Source organism: Pipra filicauda, unplaced genomic scaffold, assembly GCF_003945595.2.
Source record: "Pipra filicauda isolate LSUMZ 115617 unplaced genomic scaffold, ASM394559v2 scaffold47_size6085603_pilon, whole genome shotgun sequence".
In the NCBI taxonomy this organism is placed as follows: domain Eukaryota; kingdom Metazoa; phylum Chordata; class Aves; order Passeriformes; family Pipridae; genus Pipra; species Pipra filicauda.
This window is the reverse complement of record NW_024104620.1, coordinates 3,377,397-3,400,000: the sequence shown is the minus strand read 5'-3', so window position 1 is coordinate 3,400,000 and position 22,604 is coordinate 3,377,397. Positions and strand designations below refer to the sequence as shown.

Below are 22,604 nucleotides of genomic sequence, written 5' to 3'. Positions count from 1 at the left end.
TTGTGAAAAAAACCCTTTTACTTTTCAAAATAGGTGCTGTACACTGCAGGGATGCTTGGTACCTCCTTCTACAGATGCCCACGATCTTTAAAAGAAGCATTTAGGTCTTGAGGTTATTTAAAGATTCCCAATTTTTTTTTTGTCTTTTAGACTTTATTTAGCTATGCAAGATATCACCATATTCAGTATTTTTTATAATAAACATGTCTAGTCAAAGAAAGCATTAATGAAGCAATTCCCCAAATAAAACAGCCCATCATATCTGAGTTGCAGCAGAGAGAAAGTGTGGTCTTTGTAGTTTAATCAAGATCACAAGACTTGTTTTGAGCGTCTGTCATCTTTAATTTTACGGCACTTCATTTCAGAGTGGGACTGCCAGGGTCACATGCAATTAAAACACAGGCAAGATTTGTCTTGTGAAATCTTAACATAAAAAGTAATGTGTTACTCTATTTTAACTTTTCTACTGAACTCTGTGAACTCACTAATTACTTTTCCCCCTCTTGTCACCTTTTTGATATGACATGTATTTTATAAAGGAGATAGAAGTTTGGGATTTTTTTTTTCTATCATGCATATGATTGAGGATAACAAAATTAAACCGGAGAAAAAAGGAAATGTATTTTTCAGAAATACATTTTTAGAAATATCTGAGCATTACTGCTTCAATTACAAAGGGACTGGAGGATCAAATTCGAGGAAATAACTATTAATCTGCTTAACTAGGGCAGGTAGAAGCATAATAGCAGACCAGGGATTTTAGTGAGGCCAATCACACAGACTGGAGTTTATTCTCTTGAGAGGGGTGACAGGGAAAGGGTAAAGGGACTTTAATGTGGTGGGCCCTGAGAAGCACGAAAAGCTGGTATCTGTGTAGCTTCTTTATAGCTTTAGCCCAGTTGTTGCATCGTAGTGATCAGTAAATTGCATGGACCCTTATTAACCTTATTGATAAGGAGCTTAGGGAAGTCCCATTCACTCCAGAATATATTCTTCTTTTTGTTCTCCTGTCTGCTCGGTTTGCAATCCCAGTCTCTTTGTACAGAAATCCTTTATGTTGCACCTCAAAATTCTGTGCAAGTACTCTGCTCATTTAACTTGGAGCAAGGGAACTGTAGAACAGAAAGGGTTGGAGAACGCATGGGGCCACAGGCCCATTTAAATATAGCTGGGACACCTGGAGAATGTTTGAAAAATTTCTTTTAAAGAATCTTTTATATTGTTCTTCTTTCAGTGCAGCTGGGGTCTGTGGGGATCAGGGGATTATTTTTGATACCTGTCTAAAAGAGTTATGTCTACACTGATTTCCATCCCTTGCTACTAATTAACCTTATTGTATACAGGAAACAGTCTATTTAATACCTGCATTCTTTCTGTAATGCCAAGTAAAATGAAATCTAGTGTGAAATCTAGTTAGCATTTGCCTTTTTGAAGTCATTTTTGAGTTTCCAGTCCGGGTGACTGTGACCTCAAAACTGAAAGCTATAAAAATGGTCCCGATTTCGGCTCAATGGGAGATTCTTGGAGATTCCCTGTTCACCTGGACTTGCACGTGTAGTAAATTGCCCATCTCGGTGCTTAACAGTGTTTTCTCAGGAACCATCTATTTCTGGGTCACTCATAGCCCTGCAAAGCACATATGTTCCTCCTAAAGGAAAGGAGTCTCCTCCTTTCTGCTGGAAAGATCACACTTCGACTGTTTCAGTGTATAGAGACTTATAAAAAATTTAAATAGCAATGGTAAAAACAGATACATTGAGGAGAACAAGGAATGATGATTTAAAAATGTCTCCAGCAACCACAGAGGATGGTGAGGGGTAGCTGAGAAGAACTTAAGCTGTAAAATAGAGGGCAAAAATATGGATGATGTACCATATTTTAAAGGCTCTTTAAAGCCTGCTGAAAAACATTGATTTTGATTGCGTCTGCTCCAACATGCAGATAGAGGAGTTGTTACTGTACAGCATGGTTTCTGAAAGGAATGTTCACTAAAATGGATTTTCTCATGTGTTTGATGAGGAGGTGACATCCCAGGATGTCACAAAGTTGAGCCTGTGGCCTTGCTTTCTCTGCAGGTCTCCAACTGCACCCCCGATGAAGTGGGGACCAAAAGCGGGGGTGGATTTTACAGAAGCTTGGTTCAGTTCCTAAAAGAGAACTCGGGTCAGGTTGCTGGGTCACTCTCTTGAGGACAGGCCAGCTGCATGAGCTCGGGAGTCTTTAACAACAAAATTCTGAAGAAAGGTACATAATTTAGTACTAAATTTCATTCCTTTAGTACCAAATGATGATATCAAGAACAAAGCTAATCAAAACAAAGGACAACAAGAAAAAAAACCCATCTTTTTAATACTGACTGTGCACCACCACTGACAGCATAGGTATTAAACAAAGGTTGGAAGTGTTCCTTTGATTTATTTATTAGTGTTAAAGCTCAGTGGAAGCACCAAAAGAATAGGACATTGATATCATTAGTTATAATCTATTTGGGAAGAAGGAGAAACATTGTTTTCATTCCTGCTGAGAATTTTCAGGTAGCTTGGCTATTGGAAATGTGGCTTGATGGCAGAAATATAGGCTTATGGGCTTGAAGTACTGGGTGTACATGGGTGTCCATCCCTATGGCCAAATGGCCACAGTGGGGATTCAAGATTCAGTTTAAGGACTCTGAAAGGTCCCCCTGGATCCCTCTGTAAAACTATTCTTCAAGGAACAGGAGAAAATTTCTTTCATTTGCTGTTTTCCTTCCATTTCCTGTATTTTACACTTATTTTGGTCAATAAAGCAATGTTCATTTATGCTTTACATCATTCTCCAGAAAACACATTTCTTGCAGTGCAGCCTTTCCAAAAACAACAGAAATAATCTGACTTAACTATAAAAGATTTTATTATTAGTTTTTTTTTCTTCTGCCTTTCCTACTAAGCTCCTCTGCAAAACAGCTAGAAATTTTCATTTTCAAAACATTAGTACAGCAAATTGCCATCTTTCTGTGCATGGCATTCTCTATGTACTCATCATCTGAATGATTCCAGATCACTCTCCGGCAGCGTGAATCACAGCATGCCCTCATGCCTGCCTCTTTTTCAATTATATCTAAGAGGAAGACTGCTGGAGACCCATTTTTTCATCTTGCACAGGACCCCAAAAGTGCCAGATCTCATTTCAATATAATATTATGACAGTATGATAAAATGGATGTTAACAGGACACTGACTAATATGATCCGTAGAGAAATGATAGAACAATACAATGTCGGACAGATTGTATTCCTAATGTGCATTTTATGGACACAAAATTCCCTCTGTAAACAGGGTTCTAAGATTTAATCCTTATATCCTATGATCCTACTTAGTGTTTAAGACATTCTGCAGCTCTAGTGAAATTTTCACGTTCTTAAATGAAATATATATTTTTATTTTAGCACGGAGCTGCCTATATCACTCCCAATTTACTAATGAAACTTGGCATTCAAATGACTCATCAGCACGTACTGCAAGGCATAAAAATAGATTAATGTGGCATACGTTTCTTTACCCATAAAAACGCACCTTCATATAATCTCGGCGCTGTCTTATTCAACAGAAAGTATGTCATTTCCTTCCCCTAGCAGGTCGAATTAAAAATGAGCTAAATGTGTGAGAAAGCCATTACTGCACTAATGAAAAGCTCGATACCGTTTGAATTTTTCATCATGGGATATTTGTTCTGTAGCACAGAGCACTAATATTTACTGTCACCGGTACAGTGTGCGTGGTAATTAACTTACAGTCATCAACGCGGTGGATGTTAAGCAAAGACGTTCCTGTGCGAGCTCGGATCTCTTTTACAACTCTTTCATAGAATCAGAGTGGTTTGGGTTGGAAAGGACCTTAAAGCTCATCCAGTGCCATGGGCAGGGACACCTTCCACTATCCCAGGTTGCTTCAAGCCCTGTCCAATGTGACTTTGGACACTTCCGGGGATGGGACAGCCACAGCTTCTCTGGGCAACCTGTGCCAGGGCCTCACCACCCTCACAGTCAAGAATTTCTTCCTAATATCCAGCCTGACATGAGACAGCCCTTCAAGACTTTGTAGTTTAGCTTGAAGTGGAGAGAAAAAGGGTTAAAAGGACTTTGACATCTCATATAAGCTCTGAATCTGCCTCTCTATGTGCTACTACAACCAGAAGGATAATAAAAGCCACCTCAGGGCCTTACTGGCTAACCAGTGACTGTAGAAGGGACATCAGTACCACAGTGGCTGCTTTTATTCTAGAAGATGGGCTGAAGTTGCAAAATGATGCACCAGCCCAAATCATTATCCTCATTCAGAACATGGACACTGATCTCACCTGCTTCATGTGTGATGGCAGGATGGTGCTGAGGGTGCTCTTGTTTGTTCCCAGAGTGGCTGGCTACATCCCTCTCTTTCTCACCTCTTCCCTTATTAATAACTTCAGAAGGATATGATGTGAAACTAATAAAATAAACTTCGGAACAGATGGAATTCTGGCTCTGGTAACATATTCTCCTCCGTTGTCCACGCAGGAGATGTGCTCATGTGAAGTATGATCTTCAGGGGCAGGACTAGCTTTTTCATCAAACTCCAGTCTAAGGTTTTCGGGAGACTTCTTTCCATAAGCACAGTGTCTTTGGAGGGCAGCAGAAAATCTGGAATGTGCCAAATTTCCCAAGTGGTCCAACTTTTTCTTGCCAAACTGCCTATCCATTTTGACAGTGTCCTCCCCTTCTCCTTTTCCTCCCACCACATGGTGACACTGGCCACATCTGGGCCCATTTTTGACACAACCTGGCCACGGGTTCCTGGAAATAATTGTCAGACACATCTGTTACTGTGCACGTGTACCTGTGTTTTCACAGCAATGGCTGGTATAAGTTTAAATAAGTAAATCAGAGACATGTTCAGAGCTGTGTAAACCTCAGGAACCTCTGGCACGTTTATGATCAGATGAACTTCTGACAAATCCCACAACTTCGTCACCATTAGGTGGGCACAAAAAGCCCCGAGACCTGACTGTGAGGCGTCTGTCACCTCCACTTCTGGAGTCAGCAAGTCCAAAAGGAACAGTTTCCAACAGCAGAGTGATTTGCTTCCCCACCACATTATGCTTGGCAAGTGGCCTGAGACAGATGTACACTTGCTTCTTAATTAGAGAGCTTTTTCCCATCTATCCAGTGAGTTATCCTGGCCTCTTTCACAGCAGTGTCCATAGAAAAGGCAAGAAGCCTGACTTGTGACCCCTGTAGAGTGCAGAGTGCACTTGAATTAAGGCAGAAAAAGGCCTCCCAACCTGATATGCAAGTGATGGATTCCTTCTGCACTTGGGCACCTTTGGGGGCAAACGTTCCAATTCTTTTATGAATGGATCCCCAACTGTACAGATAAGAAAAGGATTAAAAAAAATCTAATGTCTGACTGCGTAGAAACTATTTGGGATATGAAGCAATTAAAGTCTTATGTGAGTAAATAGGAATTTCTGCATCCTGGAAAGGTTTCTTAGTGCCTGAGCTGAGCCTGCAGACCCTTCGGCCATGGATCTCAAGGTTCACCTCTCTTCACTACTTGTTCTAAAATGTTTTCCTAGCAAGTGTCTGCTGTCAATCTTAGGGATAAATGACGTTGCTTCTAAGGTGGAGCCTTTGTATTTCTTTGCAAGTGTCAAGGTCAGAGGCTTTTCTAGCAGCATCTGTTTTTCACAGCAAAGACTCTATTTATACAGGTAAGTTACCAGAAAACAAGATGTGTGTTATAATAGCATGGGTCACATATATTAGCAGAAAATGGAATAGGAAAATTACTTTAGGCTCTTTCTACCTTCACTGAATAGAATCATAGAATGGTTTGCGTTGGAAAGGATCTTAAAGATCATGTAGTTCCAACACCCCATGCCACAGTGCATCCCATGTATCTGTTCCCCCCTCCCATGTTTGCCTGGCTTTTTCAAAGCCATTTGGGAAGAAAAACTAGTTTACTGAAGGCCTATACTCTAGGAACAGCATTCCCAAAGACCTTCAGATTGTCTGAAATACAGACTTTGGGGGGCGGGGGGGGGAATTATACCATAGGAAAGAGAGTAAATATTACGATTCCCTGGACATATTCACTTGGTATGGGCCAGACCAGAGGGTCTGGAAACACGCTCAGACTGAAGGTACCTAGAGGAGCAAAGACACATCTCTCTCCTTTTTCAATTGCTGAGACTCCTGCTTGACAGAAGAACACTGATTTAAATTAGGAAAAACTTTGCTTTGGTTGAGCTGCTCTGTTTCTTCCAGAACGTGAAAAAAGTGGCCATGTCCTCCCTCTCATTCTTTCTTACACCTTGTCCACCCAATCCTTCCACCCAATCTCAGACAATCAGTAAATTGTAAATACCCCATCTTTTCCATCAATGTTTGTGCTGAGTCTGCCTTAAGCCACTTAAAAGATCCACCTTTTTAATCTGTCAGCTTGAGCTGATATGCTTCATGATGGACTCCTGAAAAACAGGGGGTCTTTGTCCCCATGCCAGGGGTGTCCTGATGGTAGAAAAGCACCTGGGGCAGGAGAACAGAGACCCAGAAAATGCACCAGGTCTCAATTCATCCTCGTGTGTTTCGGGGAGGATGTTGAATTGCCCGGTTAAGGAAATGTTTCAATTTTCCAACCCATTCCTTTTTTTTTCCCTCCTCCCTTTGTTTTGGGAAATGAGAAAAATATATAAAAGCAAGTTATTAATAAAACATCTATTATGCCCATGGGACAGAGGTCCTTCCGTATTGTTCAGATGGCATGTTTATTGTTGACATCTCTCTTTTCTCTGAGTATGCACAGAACCCTGAAATCCTTTTACATTTTTAATAAGATTATTTCTTTTTTTCAATCTAGTGCAAGAAAACCACATCTGCAATATGCATAATACTCTCAAAAACTGCAGCATCAGAGGGAAAGCACTGCCAATGTTTTTGGCTATCTGCACTTCAAAGGGACATGACGTGAAAAAGAATAGTACTAGAGGTCTCGGGAAGGTGCTTGTGTTTTGCATCTCAGGGCGTGTTTGTTTAAGGTAGCTGCTTTGTTTTTGAGTTCTCACATTTGAAGTGAAGCACATCATAAGCACAAAAGAAAACTCGATTTGTTTTACAACCAACAGCGCTCCGTAAACCTGGAATAACCAATATTATTGTGTTGTTTTTGCCTGAACTCGGGTGTCTTACGGAACAAGGGGATTGTCAGCTCTACGTTCCTGCAGCACCGTGTGATCTGGGGTAGCATGGAATCTGTAATTCCACGGAAATGTGGATCTCCAACTGGAAAACAACGTGCAGTATCACCTGTGTGTTGCACCATCAGTCTATGAGATGCAGCCTTAGAATGCAGCTTGCCTGTGGGAGCTGATACCCCTTCCAGGATCCTGGCCCATCTTGTAGTAAGTTCCAGATCCATATCCCTGAGCTGCCATAGGCTGCATTTTAATTTTGAAACATCAAAAGGCAAAAGCAGTCCCTGCTGGTGTCCTGTGGGTAAGCCAATAGCACAAAGACTGCAAGGGGCTCAGAAACCAAGGTGAGAGTGGTTCAGGCAGGTGCCAGATACCTTTAATCTGATCCCCACAGTGCTTATTTTTCTCCCAGGCTGAATATACATACAGCCAAAAATCTGCCACTAAGTAGAACTTTCTGCATGTTGCCAAGTGGCAAAGAGGGTTTAATTTGGGTTGAATTTGGGGGTTAGAAGACTGACTTTTACCATTCCAACATCCAGGAAATCACCAGTAACCATCAGTCCTACAGAACCCTGTCCATTGGAAAGAGCTACAGTGCACATATATGGATGGGGGTATAATGTTAGAGGTGGATGCAGAGCATAGGGCATCCCTCTTGTCACTGCTGTTGTTGTGCATACAAGCATACTATTATTAATCCTTTGGGAAGTCTGAAGCCTCCCGGGGTCATTCCTGCTCCCTGTACTTTGGGTTATGGCACGGGAGCAGACCTGCTGCTGGACAGTCTCTTCTTATCCTGCCTTCCCTCCTCCTGCTGATTGCCAGGCCTGTGTAGCTGAAACTGCTGATGGAATTTTGGAGAGCTGCAAGGTGAGGTAGCCACAAGGGAGATACCAGCAGCACTGGTGTGTTCTCTGTATGGACCAGAAATAGCACCTAACTCCCAAAATTCCCTTGTGAACCTGGTCCATGCACTAAGGACAGTTCAGTTCTTCAGTGCAGAGGAGAAATCAGATACAAACAAGCTGTTTGACTCTTTAAAGAGCTGTAAAGAGTTCAATAATGAAAATATTAAGGATCCTGTCCCCTTGGATACCTAGAGCTTTGTTCTAAAGGGCAGAATAGATGAACAGAGCATCCAGTGAAAGACAGAGCAAGTAGTAAGGGGTGTGGCAGATCTTCTATTCAAGGGAAGGTTAAATTGATTAAGAGACAAATGAGAGCTGATGTGTTAGTGGTATATAGGAGAGTGAATTGCCAGGAGAGGTCAGTCAGATGATCCTATTTAGCCTTTCCCATAAATCAAGAGCAAGTGGAGTGCTATACAATGGTACTAAAAGCTAATGAATTTAAAAGTGATACAAGTAAAATATTTTCTTACATGGTGCATAATTAACCTGGGAAATTCATCAGATACCATTAAGACAAAGAGCCTGGTAGGATTAAAAATGGATAATAAGTGACAAAAACTACATAAAGATAGAAATGTATACAGGGTGTTAGCCATTTACTTAAAACCATTTGCTGCCTGGGGCTGCAAAGAAACATTCCCAGTGGGAAAGCCTGACATAATGTTGGACTTTTTATACCTTTTTCATTGCAGTGGGTAGGCTGGAGTCTGAGCAATGGACTGGTCAAAACATTTCCAATGTGGTTACTTTAACTTTCCAGAGCAGAGGCCACACCTCCACCTTCCCAAAATTGCAACCAAAAAATGTTCAAAAAGCTTTTGAGCTGATTCTTTGAAAGCTTAGCAGCTTTGAGACAATATAGAAATCACTGGTGGGGAGATGCTCCTTTTGTCTGCCAGACATGCAACCAGAAAACTTATGGATAAGAGCTGAGCAGAGAAATTGTATTTTGACACAGGCAGAGGAGAGGAGAATCATGTGACATTTATGAGTCTGTATATTATTAACAGAAATATGCTCTGAAATGGTGTTGTTTTGTGGGTAACTAATTGGCAAACATTCAGAACTTGCAGTCTTTTATGGTCCCTCTTAAACTTATTAAACAAAGCCTTCAACTTCTAGTGAAGGTGAAAGGTGTTGCCCCAGGTATTTTGGAGGTGTGTGAAAAGGCTGCTTTGCTGTGAGGTGGTGGGTTCCCAACACCTTTGAAGTATTTCTGAGAGTTTAAAAGCAAACTTCAGAAAGCCAGAAAACTTCACTGCGGCCAAGAGTTTGGAAGACAGATTTTTTCCTGTTCTGTTTCCTCTGAGGCCCCCTGGCCCTTGGGTTGCAGGGCTGGGTGCCTGCAAAAACCCAAATACCTGATTATATGGGTGAATTCAAGGTGTAGAATATAAAGTTTATGTGAGGGTGTTGAGGCGCTGGCACAAGTTGCCCAGCGTGGTTGTGAACTCCCTATCCTTGGAAGTGTTCAAGGCCAGGTTGGATAGGACTTGAAGCAACCTGGGATAGTGGAAGGTGTCCCTGCCCATGGCAGGAAGTTGAAATGAGATTATTTGTAAGGTCTCTTCCAACCAAAACTATTAAAAAAAAAAAAAAAAGAAAAAAAAAACAAAAACAGAATGAGCACTAAAATGGAATGTTCTCTTTTGACACAACTGACTCTGTGCCTCAGTTTCTCACACCATTGATGTGCAGTGATATTGCATCCCCAGTCTCATGTCTTGAGTCTTGAATGCATTTAATTTTTTTAAATTTCATTGTATGTTTTGTGTGGAAAACTGAAGTGATGGCTCATGTTTTCCATCCAATGTGCAACCAGATCTCTGTAAAGCTCTGTAAGGAAAAATGGGCATTAATTCTCATAGTATTTTGGGTATGTTTGGAAGTATTGCTGAGTGTAAAAATAGCATGGAGTATGTAAGTAATGGTAGAGGACATTCGTGTGCTGTGATCACACATGGTGAATTGGCACAGGGATGAGATTGCTGCTTTAGTAGCATCCTAAAGCATTACTTGAGCAGTGAAGGTTTGGTGTATGGCCTGACCTCCACAGGGCACTTGTTTGTCCCTTGTTCCTTAAGGAAAAGTTGTTTTTTTTAATCTGGATTGGGTGCTAGGAAAGGTTCCTATCTTCTGCAAAACAAGAATTGCCCTGGGCTCCATTTATGCATGCTACAAAAACCAGGACTTATGACTGAGACCCGTGCCTCTGATTAGGCTGACTTCCCTGTGCTCCATGTTTTCTCTCCGAAGCAGGAATGCCGTGCTGGGGAACCTGCTGTGCTGTGATAATGTGTGCATTCCCTGAGGCTCTACTTTCAGCCTCTTCTGAGAATTAACCATGTAAAATCTATACTCTGCCTGATTGTACTGGTGATTGTGGGTCCCAACTTACTTTCCAGCTTTCTTCCCAACTCTACCCATGGTCTACATACTATGTGGAAATGGATTAACTGAACTTCTTGAGTGCCTTGGGCCGAATGGCAGCCCTGGGCTCTGTTGCAGCATGTGGTGCTTACAAAACCAGGCTGAATGTTACCTGAACTGTAGCTGTCCCGCCAGACAATTAAAGGACTGTTAAAATGTATGGTACTTTTACATATATATATATTTATGTGTGTGCATAAATAAAAAGAGGGATGAAGATCTGTTCAGGGGAGTTTACACCTCCTCTTTCAGCTGCAGCACAGCAAGTCAGTCCGTCTTCCTCATTTTTTTCGTTCAGAAATTCTATTTTGCCATTGAATTTCTTGAGTTAAAAACTGACTATTTTTCTCTCAGGAGTTTAGGATTCAATAAATTGATTTTTTTACTTTTATGTTCATGAGAAATCTTTCTAGCTGGAAATGCCCTTTTGGTTCCATTAGAGGTCTCTTTCTGGTATCTCCTTTTACTTTAATCCTGGTTGCTTCATGCTCGTGTTTCTCACACAAGTTTGAATAGAAGACATTCTTCATGGGGAGATGCAGATAAACACAGTGATTTTTGGACATATTTTCTCTGCTGCATTCTCAGCCTTCATTTTTCTGATCATTTACCATTAATAGCTCCTTGCTTAAAAATATCTGTGGCTTTTCTCAAAGTGATGCTAGCTCCTGAAAGAAAAGGTCTTCTGCAAGTCTAATTTTGACTTGCTAAAAATTTAGCAAAGTTCGATCAGTATTTCTACCAAGTGATAGCAAATGCTCTAATAAGTAACAATTGGAGGAGCAGTCAGTGAACTGCTCATGGTGATGGAGGCCAAACTTGGACACTTTTCAGATTTAGAAATGTTTGTGTCCAGCAACAACAGAGTGTTGGAGCCCCGTGTTGTGAGCTTGGTTAAGAAAATCAAATTACCTGAGCAGGAGGTAAAACAAATCCTGCTACAGTTAAGGGTTGAAAATTTATTTTTATTTTTTTTGGTTGTTTTTGGTTTTTTTTTTTTTTTTTTTTTTTTCACTCTTATCATCTTTGTCCTTCTGGTTTCTGCTGATGGCTGGAGCTGTGGGGCCGGCTCTTTGACTAATGGTTGAGTGAGTAATTTTTCCCATTAAATTAATGTAGATATTAAAGGATACAGGGAGAAGATTGGCCTCTTGGGAAAGGAAGCAGCTTGGTAGCAAGGCATGGCCATTCCTTTCTGTTGTCAGGATGAGAATGGATAGATGTCTGCTATAGGCCCCGGATAGAAACTCTCCTCTGGCGAGAGACACTTGTGTCCTCCCAAATTGACTGCCATGTTCAGGCTGCTTTTACAAAGCATTTAGCAGAGCAGTCAGCACTTTTGTACAGCATTCATGTAAGGAACCCTTCAAACCCAAAGAAAGGCTCGTGTGTCCAAAAGTTTCCTTGATTTTTATTTCCCCCCCTTGAACCAAACCAGTTGATCTCAAGAAAGATATGGGTTCGTTTCATAAGCCTTGTCTTGCTTATAAAAACAAGACAAGAGGAGTCTCCATGCTCCAAAGAAAGCTTAAAAGAAGATTAATTAATTAATTAAGAATCTTTTCTTCTGAGTGCAACAGGCTCCAAGTAACAAGTGAACTTTTCATTTCCAGTAATAGCAGAAATTACTTCAATAGCATGATTGTGAGCACCCGTGGGGCCATAATGTGAATGGTCTTTATTAAGGAATAGGCTGAACTTCTGACTATCTTTCTTCCAGTCATTTCCACAGGCTATAAACAGCGCCTGGTTTGTTGCTATTAAAAGAGTCTACAGACAGGGATGCTGAAAAGCATTACTGTTTAAGTACTCATGGCCTGACATTAACATGAAAAATATTTTCTCGAACATACAGTGAATTTGGGTTCTCCAGAACATTATAGTTTTGTTCAGAAATGATTGCGTTGAGTATTTGTGAAACGAGGGAGATTTTATTTGGTTTTGTTGTGGTTTTCGTTTTAATTACTGGTCACTACCCCTCTGTTTTGCTTGATTTTTCAGACACGTGTGAAGTCAAAAAACATCTTGGGGCCAATTTTTATGTTTTCTTGGTGTTATTTTTCCATCTCTGTTAGTACCTGATGAAAGAGCCTGGTCTTAGTTAACGATCAGGCCTCGTTATATGTTTGTTCCCGTAAAGGACCACTCTGAGGAGTGACCTTTCCTCAATAACATGGTATTTTGCACGACTGTGCTGAGTAAAAACTGAGGCAATCCATGATCTGCCGAGGTGATATTGAAGACATATCTCTCACGCACAGCAGACCTATGCATTAATCCTATGTTTTGGGGTCTTTAATTGCTTTAAATATTTGCTTCTAGATCTGTGTTTCACACATCTTATTTACATGGTTTATTTTTCATTTTATGAACAAATCGATAACCAGACAGACTCTTTACCACACTGGATTAGTTTTATTTATTCTCTTTGAACTTGATTAAAAAGCTGTCAAACATAAGTCTACATTTTATCAGCAGAATACTTTTACAAAACAGGGTAGGAGATGTGTATAGCTGGAAACATATATTTCAAAATGAAACAATATTTGATATATTCTAGACAGTTACCCTTTTGTTTATCCATGACAACTGAAACTAACCATCAAATGCATAAATTGATTCAAGTCTAGCCAAGTAATCCTAAGGGCATATGAAAAGGCTTTTTTTTAAAGTTCTTTCTAGATGAATTTAATGTAGTTCACCAATAAAGCATCCTCAGGAGCACAATACAAATGCTACAGAACATGAGATAGCTGGGGAAAGCGGGCAGATGTACAGTGTGATGAAGAATCAAAATGGATGTTACATTAAAATGAGCAGTCATGCAATGTCTTCATTTCATGTACTGCATTTAAGTAAAAATGCCAAAGTTCCAATTCCATTTTTAATTTCTTTTAGGCACTGTTATGCAAATAGTGACATTCTCATCTTGTTTGTGTTTGTTTATTTTATTTGTTTTAAAGCATTGCATGTAATTTTTTTTCCAACTCTTGGGGTAGACAAATTGATTATTCATCATGCCTTTAATTTTCAACATATATCAAAGAGAAAGGTAAATTATACTCAGATTAGCTGTGAATGATCTGATATCACTGCTTTAATTCATTGCTTTTAATATACATATTTTAATCCGTTTTCCACAAACCTCCTCAATTATTATTTGTCTTTCTGTGCCATTGCATATGTTGGTAAACAGCATTTTCTATGGTCTTGGGCCATATGCTGTATGCTCAGCTTGCAGAAAAAGTGACACTTGGAGTGCTAGCATAATGAAACTCTCAAAGGGTTAATGCAGAATACATATAGGCAAATGTTGACAATATTTTTTATTCCAATGTTTGAAAATTAGACACAAAATCATCATTAAGTTTGCACAAAATGAGGCATCTGTCACTTGAAAGAAAAAGAAATATTTCAGAAATATGTTTACAGAAATGTAAAAATATTAGACATCAAGACAGATGTGAACGTTTTCAATAACAGGCCCTGTCTGTCAGTCTTCCTCCGAGCCGAAGATCTTGCTGTACTCACTCAACATAAGTTCAACTATCTGATTTTGGTACAGCATGTGGACTGCCATGTTCCCTGTCTCCTTTTCAGGTCTAAGGAGTGTTGGTCCAAACACAATTCCTAAGCTTTGTGTTGACATAAGATTCACGGATTCCTTGGCTGCTATCCTGTTGACGAAAGGAAAGAATTGGTTAAAAAAAAAGGATGTCAGAGGAGTCACTGTTGCTCTTGAAGTACGTAGAGGCACTTTTTAACTGATTCTCCTAGCAGGGATGTTTGTTTGGTTAACTTATCAAAAAGAAAGAAAACGGGGAGGCAAGAGAAAGTTCTACCAATGTGGCAAATAAGGGAAGGAGAGTCATTGTGGTGCCAGGGAGAAGATTCCCTGCTTCCCTTAACGTGGTCTCCAGCACTGAAAGAGTTGTGGAAACCAAAAGAAAGCCCCTTAATATAGAGCTCATATGAAACACATTCCTTCTGCTAATTTAAATCCAATAAAGTGAGTATGGTCTGAAATGGATTGTGAAATTTATGTAACTAAAGACTTTTGCATGCCTTATCCTGACACAAAGTTTCTTGGAAGACACAGAGACCACATACCTTAATGAGATGACTTAGAAAATAATGGTAAGGATTATTAACCTTTGATATCTTTATTACCCACAAAATTACAAGAGAAGGACTATTATTATTAAAAGTTGATCTTGTGTCTGTATTAAGACTTAATATTCCTGTGGAAATGGCATTAAGGATGGAGAAGTCTGGTCTAAGAACAGTACGGGTTTAATGGATGGAGTTTAGATAGGTAGTTTCACATAAATCTGTGCAGTGGTGAGTACAAACTAAGTAGAAATCCATTTGCCTCAACCCTCCAGAATACATAATGTATCCTAGGTTGGAAAGACTAGTAAATGAAGATACACATTGTATAAATAAATTGCACAGCTCTACCAAGGAATGAGAATGAAGTGTGACTTTAATATGTAAATGTTTTAATTTATGGATGCTTCCTTAACCTGCTAGTTTCAACTTAAATATTCCAAGTGGATTGTTGAAGCCAAGTGCTGCTTTTCCCCCCTCCTCTCCCATTGTCACTCATTCACCTTTTTATATTCCGGGCAGCAATTTAAATACCATCACAACCTGTCTCTGTTTTCCCATACCTGTTGCTGATTTTACAGCAAGCTACACTATAAGGGAAAGAAACTTCATGACACATAATGGCTTCAGGCACTTAAAAAAGGGTTCATGTTACTGGGTGGGTCATATAGCAAAAAGCATCGTCTTGTGGATTTGTGCCAATCTTGTCGTTCACCACGTTCCTTGAGCATCAACACTCATGTTTTTTTCCTGTATATAAATAGGAAGAATTACTTAGTTCTGCTTCATGCTAGTAACCGTGGTGCCCATTGCACAAAACACTCTCCATATGGCACTAATCAGATTGGCTTAACTATTAGTTTCTTAAAATATAGCATCTTCATTAAATTTTTAAAAAATTAATTATCTCTGTAGTAATATTAATATATCATCTCTTCTCTTAGGAGTTCAAAAAGTCTAAAAAGTTAGTAGTTTTGTTGCCAAATGACTGTGTGGGCTTCTGATGGATGTCACACATCTTTATCACAATTAAAAATGTTGCAGAGGTGACAAGGTTTTTTAGCTTGATGCCACTTAATGCAGAAGCACGTACATCAAGCTTGGGACCTCTCTGTGACAAAGACTTGATTTCTGTTGAGTTTGTTACATAGTAAAAGTTGGAAACCTCATAAAGTAGTTAGTGATGACATCAGGATGGGGAGATGTGTGTTCACCAGGGGAAAATAATTCAGCAGTTGTATCTTGTGTCACTTTGGAGATCATCAATTTAGCATCATTGCAATGAGTGGGTGTTGATAATGGGCAGCAGTGATGGAGCTGGAGGAGAAGCACCTTGCAGGGAGAAGGAGGCAGTGGACCATGGATGAGAAGAGTCAGGGGAAAGAAAGGAGGTGGAGGAGCTGTTTACTGAAGGAACGGGAGGGGACTGACTTCCTTTGTCTGCTAAATGTGGAGCAGGATGTTGGGACTCTGCGTTCCCCATGCGGACACAGAAAATAGAAGATTCATGGCTAACCCTCCTATCTTTGTTTGCCATCATCTTGAAGGAGAATAATTTTCCTTGTTTCTCCCAGAGATTCCATCCCTCGCATCAAATCCTGGTAAAGTCCAGGTGTTGCCAACTTTTCTCAGCAATCGGGAGGTGAGGGTATGGCATGAAGCAATGGAGGACGTGCATGGTGTGTGATGGTGATGGAGAGGATGGCTATCTGTGGTGGTTCATCAGTATGTGATGTGGCACTAAGAATATTTGCATAGATTTGGGGTGTCTATAGCTTAACACCGGAATAAGAATTATTTTATTGAGAAAATTTCTTGAAAAATCTTGATGTATTCATGCAATTTTACTTGTTTTGATGACCATAATAAGCAAACTTAGAGACAAATAGTTAAATAATTTGTGATGAAATACAGCTACTGGAGGGAAAGAAGGAAGGAATTCAATCCAGCCTGAACAAAATAATTATAAGTTTGGGAACTTACGTCTTTTTGAGTTACAAATATTTACCAGTGAAATTCTATAACTAATATTTTTTTTCATCTGTTCACAAAAGAAGAAGTCAAAGCAAATCAGTATCAAATATACACACTTAAAGCTATTACTATAGCTGCTAAATGAAATTGAGTTGTTAAAAGAGAAAATCCTGAAAAAATGGGCAAGAATTCCTTTTTTGGCAAGAAAAAGAGCAGAAAGAGTGATACACCATTTTCAACATAAAAAGTGAAAGGAAATGCCAGAGGTATTTTTTGTCAAGCCCATATGAAAGGAGCAATGATCCATCAATTTAAGATTATTTTAGAAACAATCCATAATCCAGTACCACAGATGTTGGAATCATATCAAGAAATTGTTGGGCGTTATGCTGCACAAGATTATTTTTTTTCCCCAAAATAATTGAGCTTCAAGAAATGGCTTCAGTCCTTAAAGATCACAAGTCAGAAGGTATGCAGCAAATACAGTTCTCATTATTAATAGTAATGAAATTAATGATGTATTAAAACAGAAGAAGTGTCTGAAAGGAGGGTTCTAGTGTCAATGGCAGATATATAAGGAAAAATACTTGAAATTTATGCTTTGGCTGTTGCCAAGGCAACTGCAAGCTGGAAAGCGTGTGATGGAGAACAGGGCAACTCTACAGCTAAGAGGGTCATTGTATGGTGAGTTGGCTCTCTAGTTCCATTAAACTGACACTTTTCAAACTCTCTAAATAAAATCATTATTAATTTTGACATTTGGAAGGCACACTGGATTATTGCTTCAAACACACTGGGTGTTAGGAAATGTTCTTCATCTATTTTTACTCCACAGTAACTGCTATATAACTACTGTACATAAAAAATGGAGAAGTCAGTGTACTTAGGGAGGAAATCCCCATTGGAAAGGGCACTGTTTTATTTTAGGCTGGAGAGTGTTGGAGAGTAGAGCTGTCCTCTGCCAGCTGCATTGAGAACTGCTCAGTTTTGCTTTCTTGGCCTTTTCCAGCCTGTGAGGATTTAGTTTTACTCAATGTCAGGGGCATGTCTACCCTCAGCAGAAGTGGTTTCATCCATGCCTAATACTCTTCCACTGTTTTAAATTATATTTAAGGGTAACTTTTCAACAAGACAATCCTACTACTCTTCCATGAACTGGTAGTATAGATTATGACTGAAGGACAACATACTGAAAAACAAGGGATCAGAAGAGTAAGAATGGGTCTCTTGGTATAATATTATGGCCCAGAGTGGCAGGTGTAGGAAATGCCATCTTCTGAATTCAGTGGAGGACAGAAGGATAAAAGTAAGTTTTGATCTTATCAGAATCCTGTCTGCCAGCATTATGCACAATATTTGAGTTCCTTAGGGAAGTATCTGCCATTAGAGACAAAAACCAAGACTTAAATAGAGTTCAAGAGACATTAAAGATAAATGGAAATAAAGAAAACTCTCTGGAAAGGAGAAAAAAAGATATGTTCATGTCATCCGCCCTCTTCGTATAGCAACCAACCTTATAGAATTAGGAGCCAATTCCCCTGTGAGTGGGTTATTCCAGGACAGCCCCTTTGGGAGTGTTTTGTGCCTCTGCTGAACTGTGCTAGTGACCACTGTCATGGCCAGAGCTGCTCATCCCGATGGATGACAGGAATGATTTGATATGTGAGTTCCTATGAGCTGCCTTAATAGGTCAAAGTCTGCGCATCCCATTGATTCACTTTGCCAATAATTATCCTCAAATTAGACAATATCTGTTTCCTATCTATACTCAGGCATATGCAAATGTAATGTTTTAGCTTAAGGACTTGGCCCTGGGAAGGGCTCAGCTGCCTTCAGCTCTCCCCAACAATAATTCTGCTAACAGGGCTTTTCACTGCACTGTTACAGGCCAGTTTTTATGCAGCAGTTTTCTGACTTTTGCTATTGCAGAGCTCCCAATCAATTTGAACGTGTTAAAATTTGTCTCTTATGATGAACAGTTTCCAGCTCAACATTTCACCCTCCTCTCCCTCCCAAATGCTGGTTCACAGGAGTTAAAAAATAACAGGTATTACATACTTTGCTTTAGTGACAAGACATTTGGGAAGGAATCATCCAACCTTGAAATAAAATCTTTATTGAAAGCAATTCTACATCCATGCCCGTCAGATACATTGTATGATCAGAGGAGGTGTCCCAGGGGAAAGCTCAGCGCCGTAGACAGGGTTGATTACTTGGACCTCCTGTCAGTTCTTAACTCATTGACAATGGCTTAGACACTCAGCACAACTTTGTTTTCTTTATTTGGAAGTAAAGTTAATATACTTACCTTAACTGTGCCAAATGTAGTGGAAAATAACCTGATAATAAAACGTACCGTCCTAGCAAGTGATAATGCCTGTGTGTGTATAAGCACATTTTGGCAGGGCTTTTGCAGATGGGTTTTTCAAGTGTTAGGAAGGAAGCATGAGTACAACATGATGCACAGATTATCAGGTTTTATGTCAGTGTACTTCCTTTCCATTTAAGGCCTGTTACATACTTTCCTGAGATACAAAATATCACCACAATGTCATTTTCTGTTGGAAATTTATTTCAGTTCAGCTACAGTAGTTGTTTTTTGGGAAGAACTTGAGTGGATTTTGGTGCTGAAAAGTGAGCTTTGAGAGTCCTCTTAAAGCACAATGATAGAGATCTTATAACAGGTCAAAACCTTGCAGAGATATTCATACCCAGCTGGATACACCAGCTTAGGAGAGAAATACACCCACTGTGAAGGAAGAGTGCCTGTACTCTACTTAACTCCACCTTGGGAAACTTATGGAAGTAATTGGTGGTTAGTGAGCCCCTGATACCACAAACTCTATTTGTGTCAACTGTTCAGTTCCTTGCACTGCTGCATAGACAAATTTAAAATTTAGTATTAACTTCAGATTCTTGATATTTTATGAATGCAAGCTAAACCTCATTACTACTTATGTCCTGGCTTTATAGGTGATTTGCTCAGTTGCATTACAGTGGTATTCACCAGCTGATGAAGCTCAGCAAATGCAAAGATCATCAGTTGAATCCTCAGCTTGTTGTTTGTGGGATCTCTGTTCTGTCTTAGGAGGGGGGAGCTTGGTGTGTGTATGTAACTGTGACCTGAGGTTTGTGCTTATGAAGGAGCTCCAAAACACTACAGTGTCTGTCCTTTTCAAAATGTGCCATGTGGTTTCCTCTGCAACAAATAAACACAATCCAGGGATCACAGTGGACTAATGCAGTTCTAAGCTACTTGTGTAAAACATGAAGGTATTTTAAATCCCTGTTTGTTCCATAGGTTGAATTCGAAACAATAGCTAGGCTGGTAATAGAGAAACCAGGTCATGGCGTATGATATGTTACAAGTGGGGTCAGAAATAGTTCAGACATACTTAAGAGCTTGCTTTTGCTGAAAATAGCCTCGATGGCTCCTGGCCTACAGAAACTCCATAGGCTTCCTGTGCTCTGCAGCTGTGGGTTCGTATTACAGCTCTTTGGGAAAAATCCCTTCTCTTCAGTTGCTCTGGGATACAAGAACGAGCACTTGATGCTGTCTTCTGCTGCAGACTAGCCTTTAAATCTGACCATTGGATGGCTATATATAGTACCTGGACAGCTGACAGGGCCCCGGTGGAGAATGGGCTTCCTCAGGGGATCCCCCGCATATCTCACAGCACGAGCCCTTCCCTGGATGAACTGCCTTGGAGTGCAGCCCTAAATGAAAATAATAACTAAACTAACTCCGAATATTGCTTCACAGTTGGCTGAATGGACTCTGAGAAGCTGAAGAAAGGCATTTATTCTGGCTTAGCCTGGTTTAATGAGAGAACAGTTAAAAATAAAGTGTTCTCAGCATTGGGTGAACTTTGCTATCTGTATGACGTCCCTGCAGAAGAGCACATGTGCTCTTGCCTTTGCACACACCTCACACAGTGCCTGTCTTGTAAAGAATGTCTTTATCTTCTGGGTGGCTGAGACCAGGAGGTAAAAACACATTTAGATATCTAAAGATACTCCAGTCTCTACTGGGGCTTTATTCAGGAATCTGCTTTGGAGAAGTCCTGCTAGTTCTTCTGCACAAGGGGAGGTGTACTGAGGAGCTGTGAGCAGGGTAACAGTATATCCGCACCTCAGCCTTGGGACTTTTTGTTTTTCTGGACATCTCCTGAGTTAGAGAAGGTTCAAAGACAGAGGGTGGACACTGGTCCATGGACAGCAATGTCTGGAGATCATCTCCAAATTGTGGTGGCTCTGCCGAAGACCCTCGTGTGGGCAAAAACTCAGGTCCCACTCCCCCAAACCATATTGTGTCAAAGAGATGGATTCAAAATCTTTCCAAAAAATCTTCCCTATGACAAAAATTCCAGGTCTTCCTTTTGGAAAACTGACCCAGATGGGTGACCCACTAAATTCTTCCGTTTACTGACAGCCAGCACTCTGCCCTCACAGTTTGGCTTGTGTTGTAATTTTTTGTGTGTGAATGCAAACTGGTTCTGACTAGTGTTCTTAAGAGGAAAGATCTGCCTAGTCCATGCTGCTATTGTGCCTGGAGTTTGCCTGTTTGGGCACAGCCTTTTGATAGGAGTCAGCTGAAGGCCATGAACTTCCTTAAGGAGCATCCTGGACTCCTCTGGCTGCAGCTCCATGCACAAGGCATTCATTTCTGCCTGTAGCAGCAAATATATCTCAAACAACAGTGAACCCCTCTTCAAAAGCCACACGAGCACTGTGAGCATGAGCCTTTCCTTGGGGAGGGGATGAGAGAGAACAAACCCCCCCGTGACAGATGTTGGGCAGATGCTAAGGCACTTCTTAGAGGAGTTTGGATAGTGGAGTGATAAAGGCAGTGTGAGACTACATAGAATAATATATGTTCAGACAGAGATACACCTCATAGAGGCCTTAAATGTATTTTTGGCTGGTGGTGTAACTTTTGCTGTGCTTGATATTTTTTTAAAATTTATTTTTTAATTTTATTTCTGATTATTTTTTTTTCTCCAGAACAACTAGCTTATTGTAAAGACCAACCTGTCAGAGGTCCTGGATCTGTATGCTTTTGTGGCCTGTGTGGTTCAGAAGGCAACAGATAGTTTTAAATAAATAAAGCTTTAACTTTTTAAATTGCTTAAATATTTTTGTTCAAAAATGCCTGAAGCCACATTTCCCTGTAACAGTAAAAATAAAAAGCAGTTAGTAACAATCTCGCTTAAATCATGAATTGTAAATATAGAACCTTTATCATCAGCACAGCACATCCAAAAATGTCTTTGTAAAATAAATCAAATTATATGAGTTAATTGATTCCAGGCAACATCAGCAACTGCAGGTGGAAACTGAATAACAGGATGTTTATTAATGAGGGACTATTAATCAAAATTGACAATATCAATTCCTGTTTCTTTTATTTGAATTCTACCTGCAAAATCCATGGACATACTCGCTGAATTTTAAAATAAAAATTTAAAAGTAAAGAAAATGCTGACACTTGGGATTTTAGCTTTAGATGTAGGGCTATTTGTTTAAACAGCGAAAGGATATCCTAAATCCAATTTGACAGGCAATGCCAAAGATGCCAGTGGTAATTAATTAGCACTTAATTTAGACCACAGAACAACAGGATATGGAATTGGTGCTCAGTGCCATTTCCCCTTAGGCTTCATCTCATGAGGGTCAGGAGTATGGCTGTTGCATTGAAGGTCAGTAAATAAATTGGGGGAACACATTGACACTGGACTTTTCATGATAGATATCCTTCACCCTTATTACTGCCTCTGGCTATGGCTGATGAGAAAAGGACTGCAATTGTTCTGTGAAGAATGCTGTGGTGCTACACAGGCTCGAGCTGAGCAAGGTAGTGCCCGAGCTCACGCGTCGCACAGCCGTGGTGCTGGCGGAGAGAGATGCCCCAACTTTGCATCTGGGCTGGAAATAAACTTCTGACTGCAGCACGGGAAGCTTCAGGAACTC

General features: G+C 40.1%; 1 protein-coding gene and 1 long non-coding RNA gene across 2 annotated transcripts in view; one reads left to right on the top strand and one right to left on the bottom strand.

Moving 5' to 3' along the window:
- Nucleotides 1-21,675, top strand: part of LOC114002758 — a 22,310-nt gene extending 635 nt beyond the window's left edge. Inside the window, exons 2-4 of the long non-coding RNA XR_005565472.1 lie at nucleotides 2,076-2,244; nucleotides 14,151-14,293; nucleotides 21,639-21,675. This is a non-coding gene — a long non-coding RNA (uncharacterized LOC114002758). The remainder of the gene's footprint in view (nucleotides 1-2,075; nucleotides 2,245-14,150; nucleotides 14,294-21,638) is intronic.
- Nucleotides 12,946-22,604, bottom strand: part of ARHGAP15 (Rho GTPase activating protein 15) — a 331,328-nt gene continuing 321,669 nt past the window's right edge. The window contains exon 15 of the mRNA XM_027749003.2: nucleotides 12,946-14,227. Within this exon, the coding sequence (XP_027604804.1) occupies nucleotides 14,044-14,227 (184 nt within the window). The 3' untranslated portion in view covers nucleotides 12,946-14,043. The remainder of the gene's footprint in view (nucleotides 14,228-22,604) is intronic.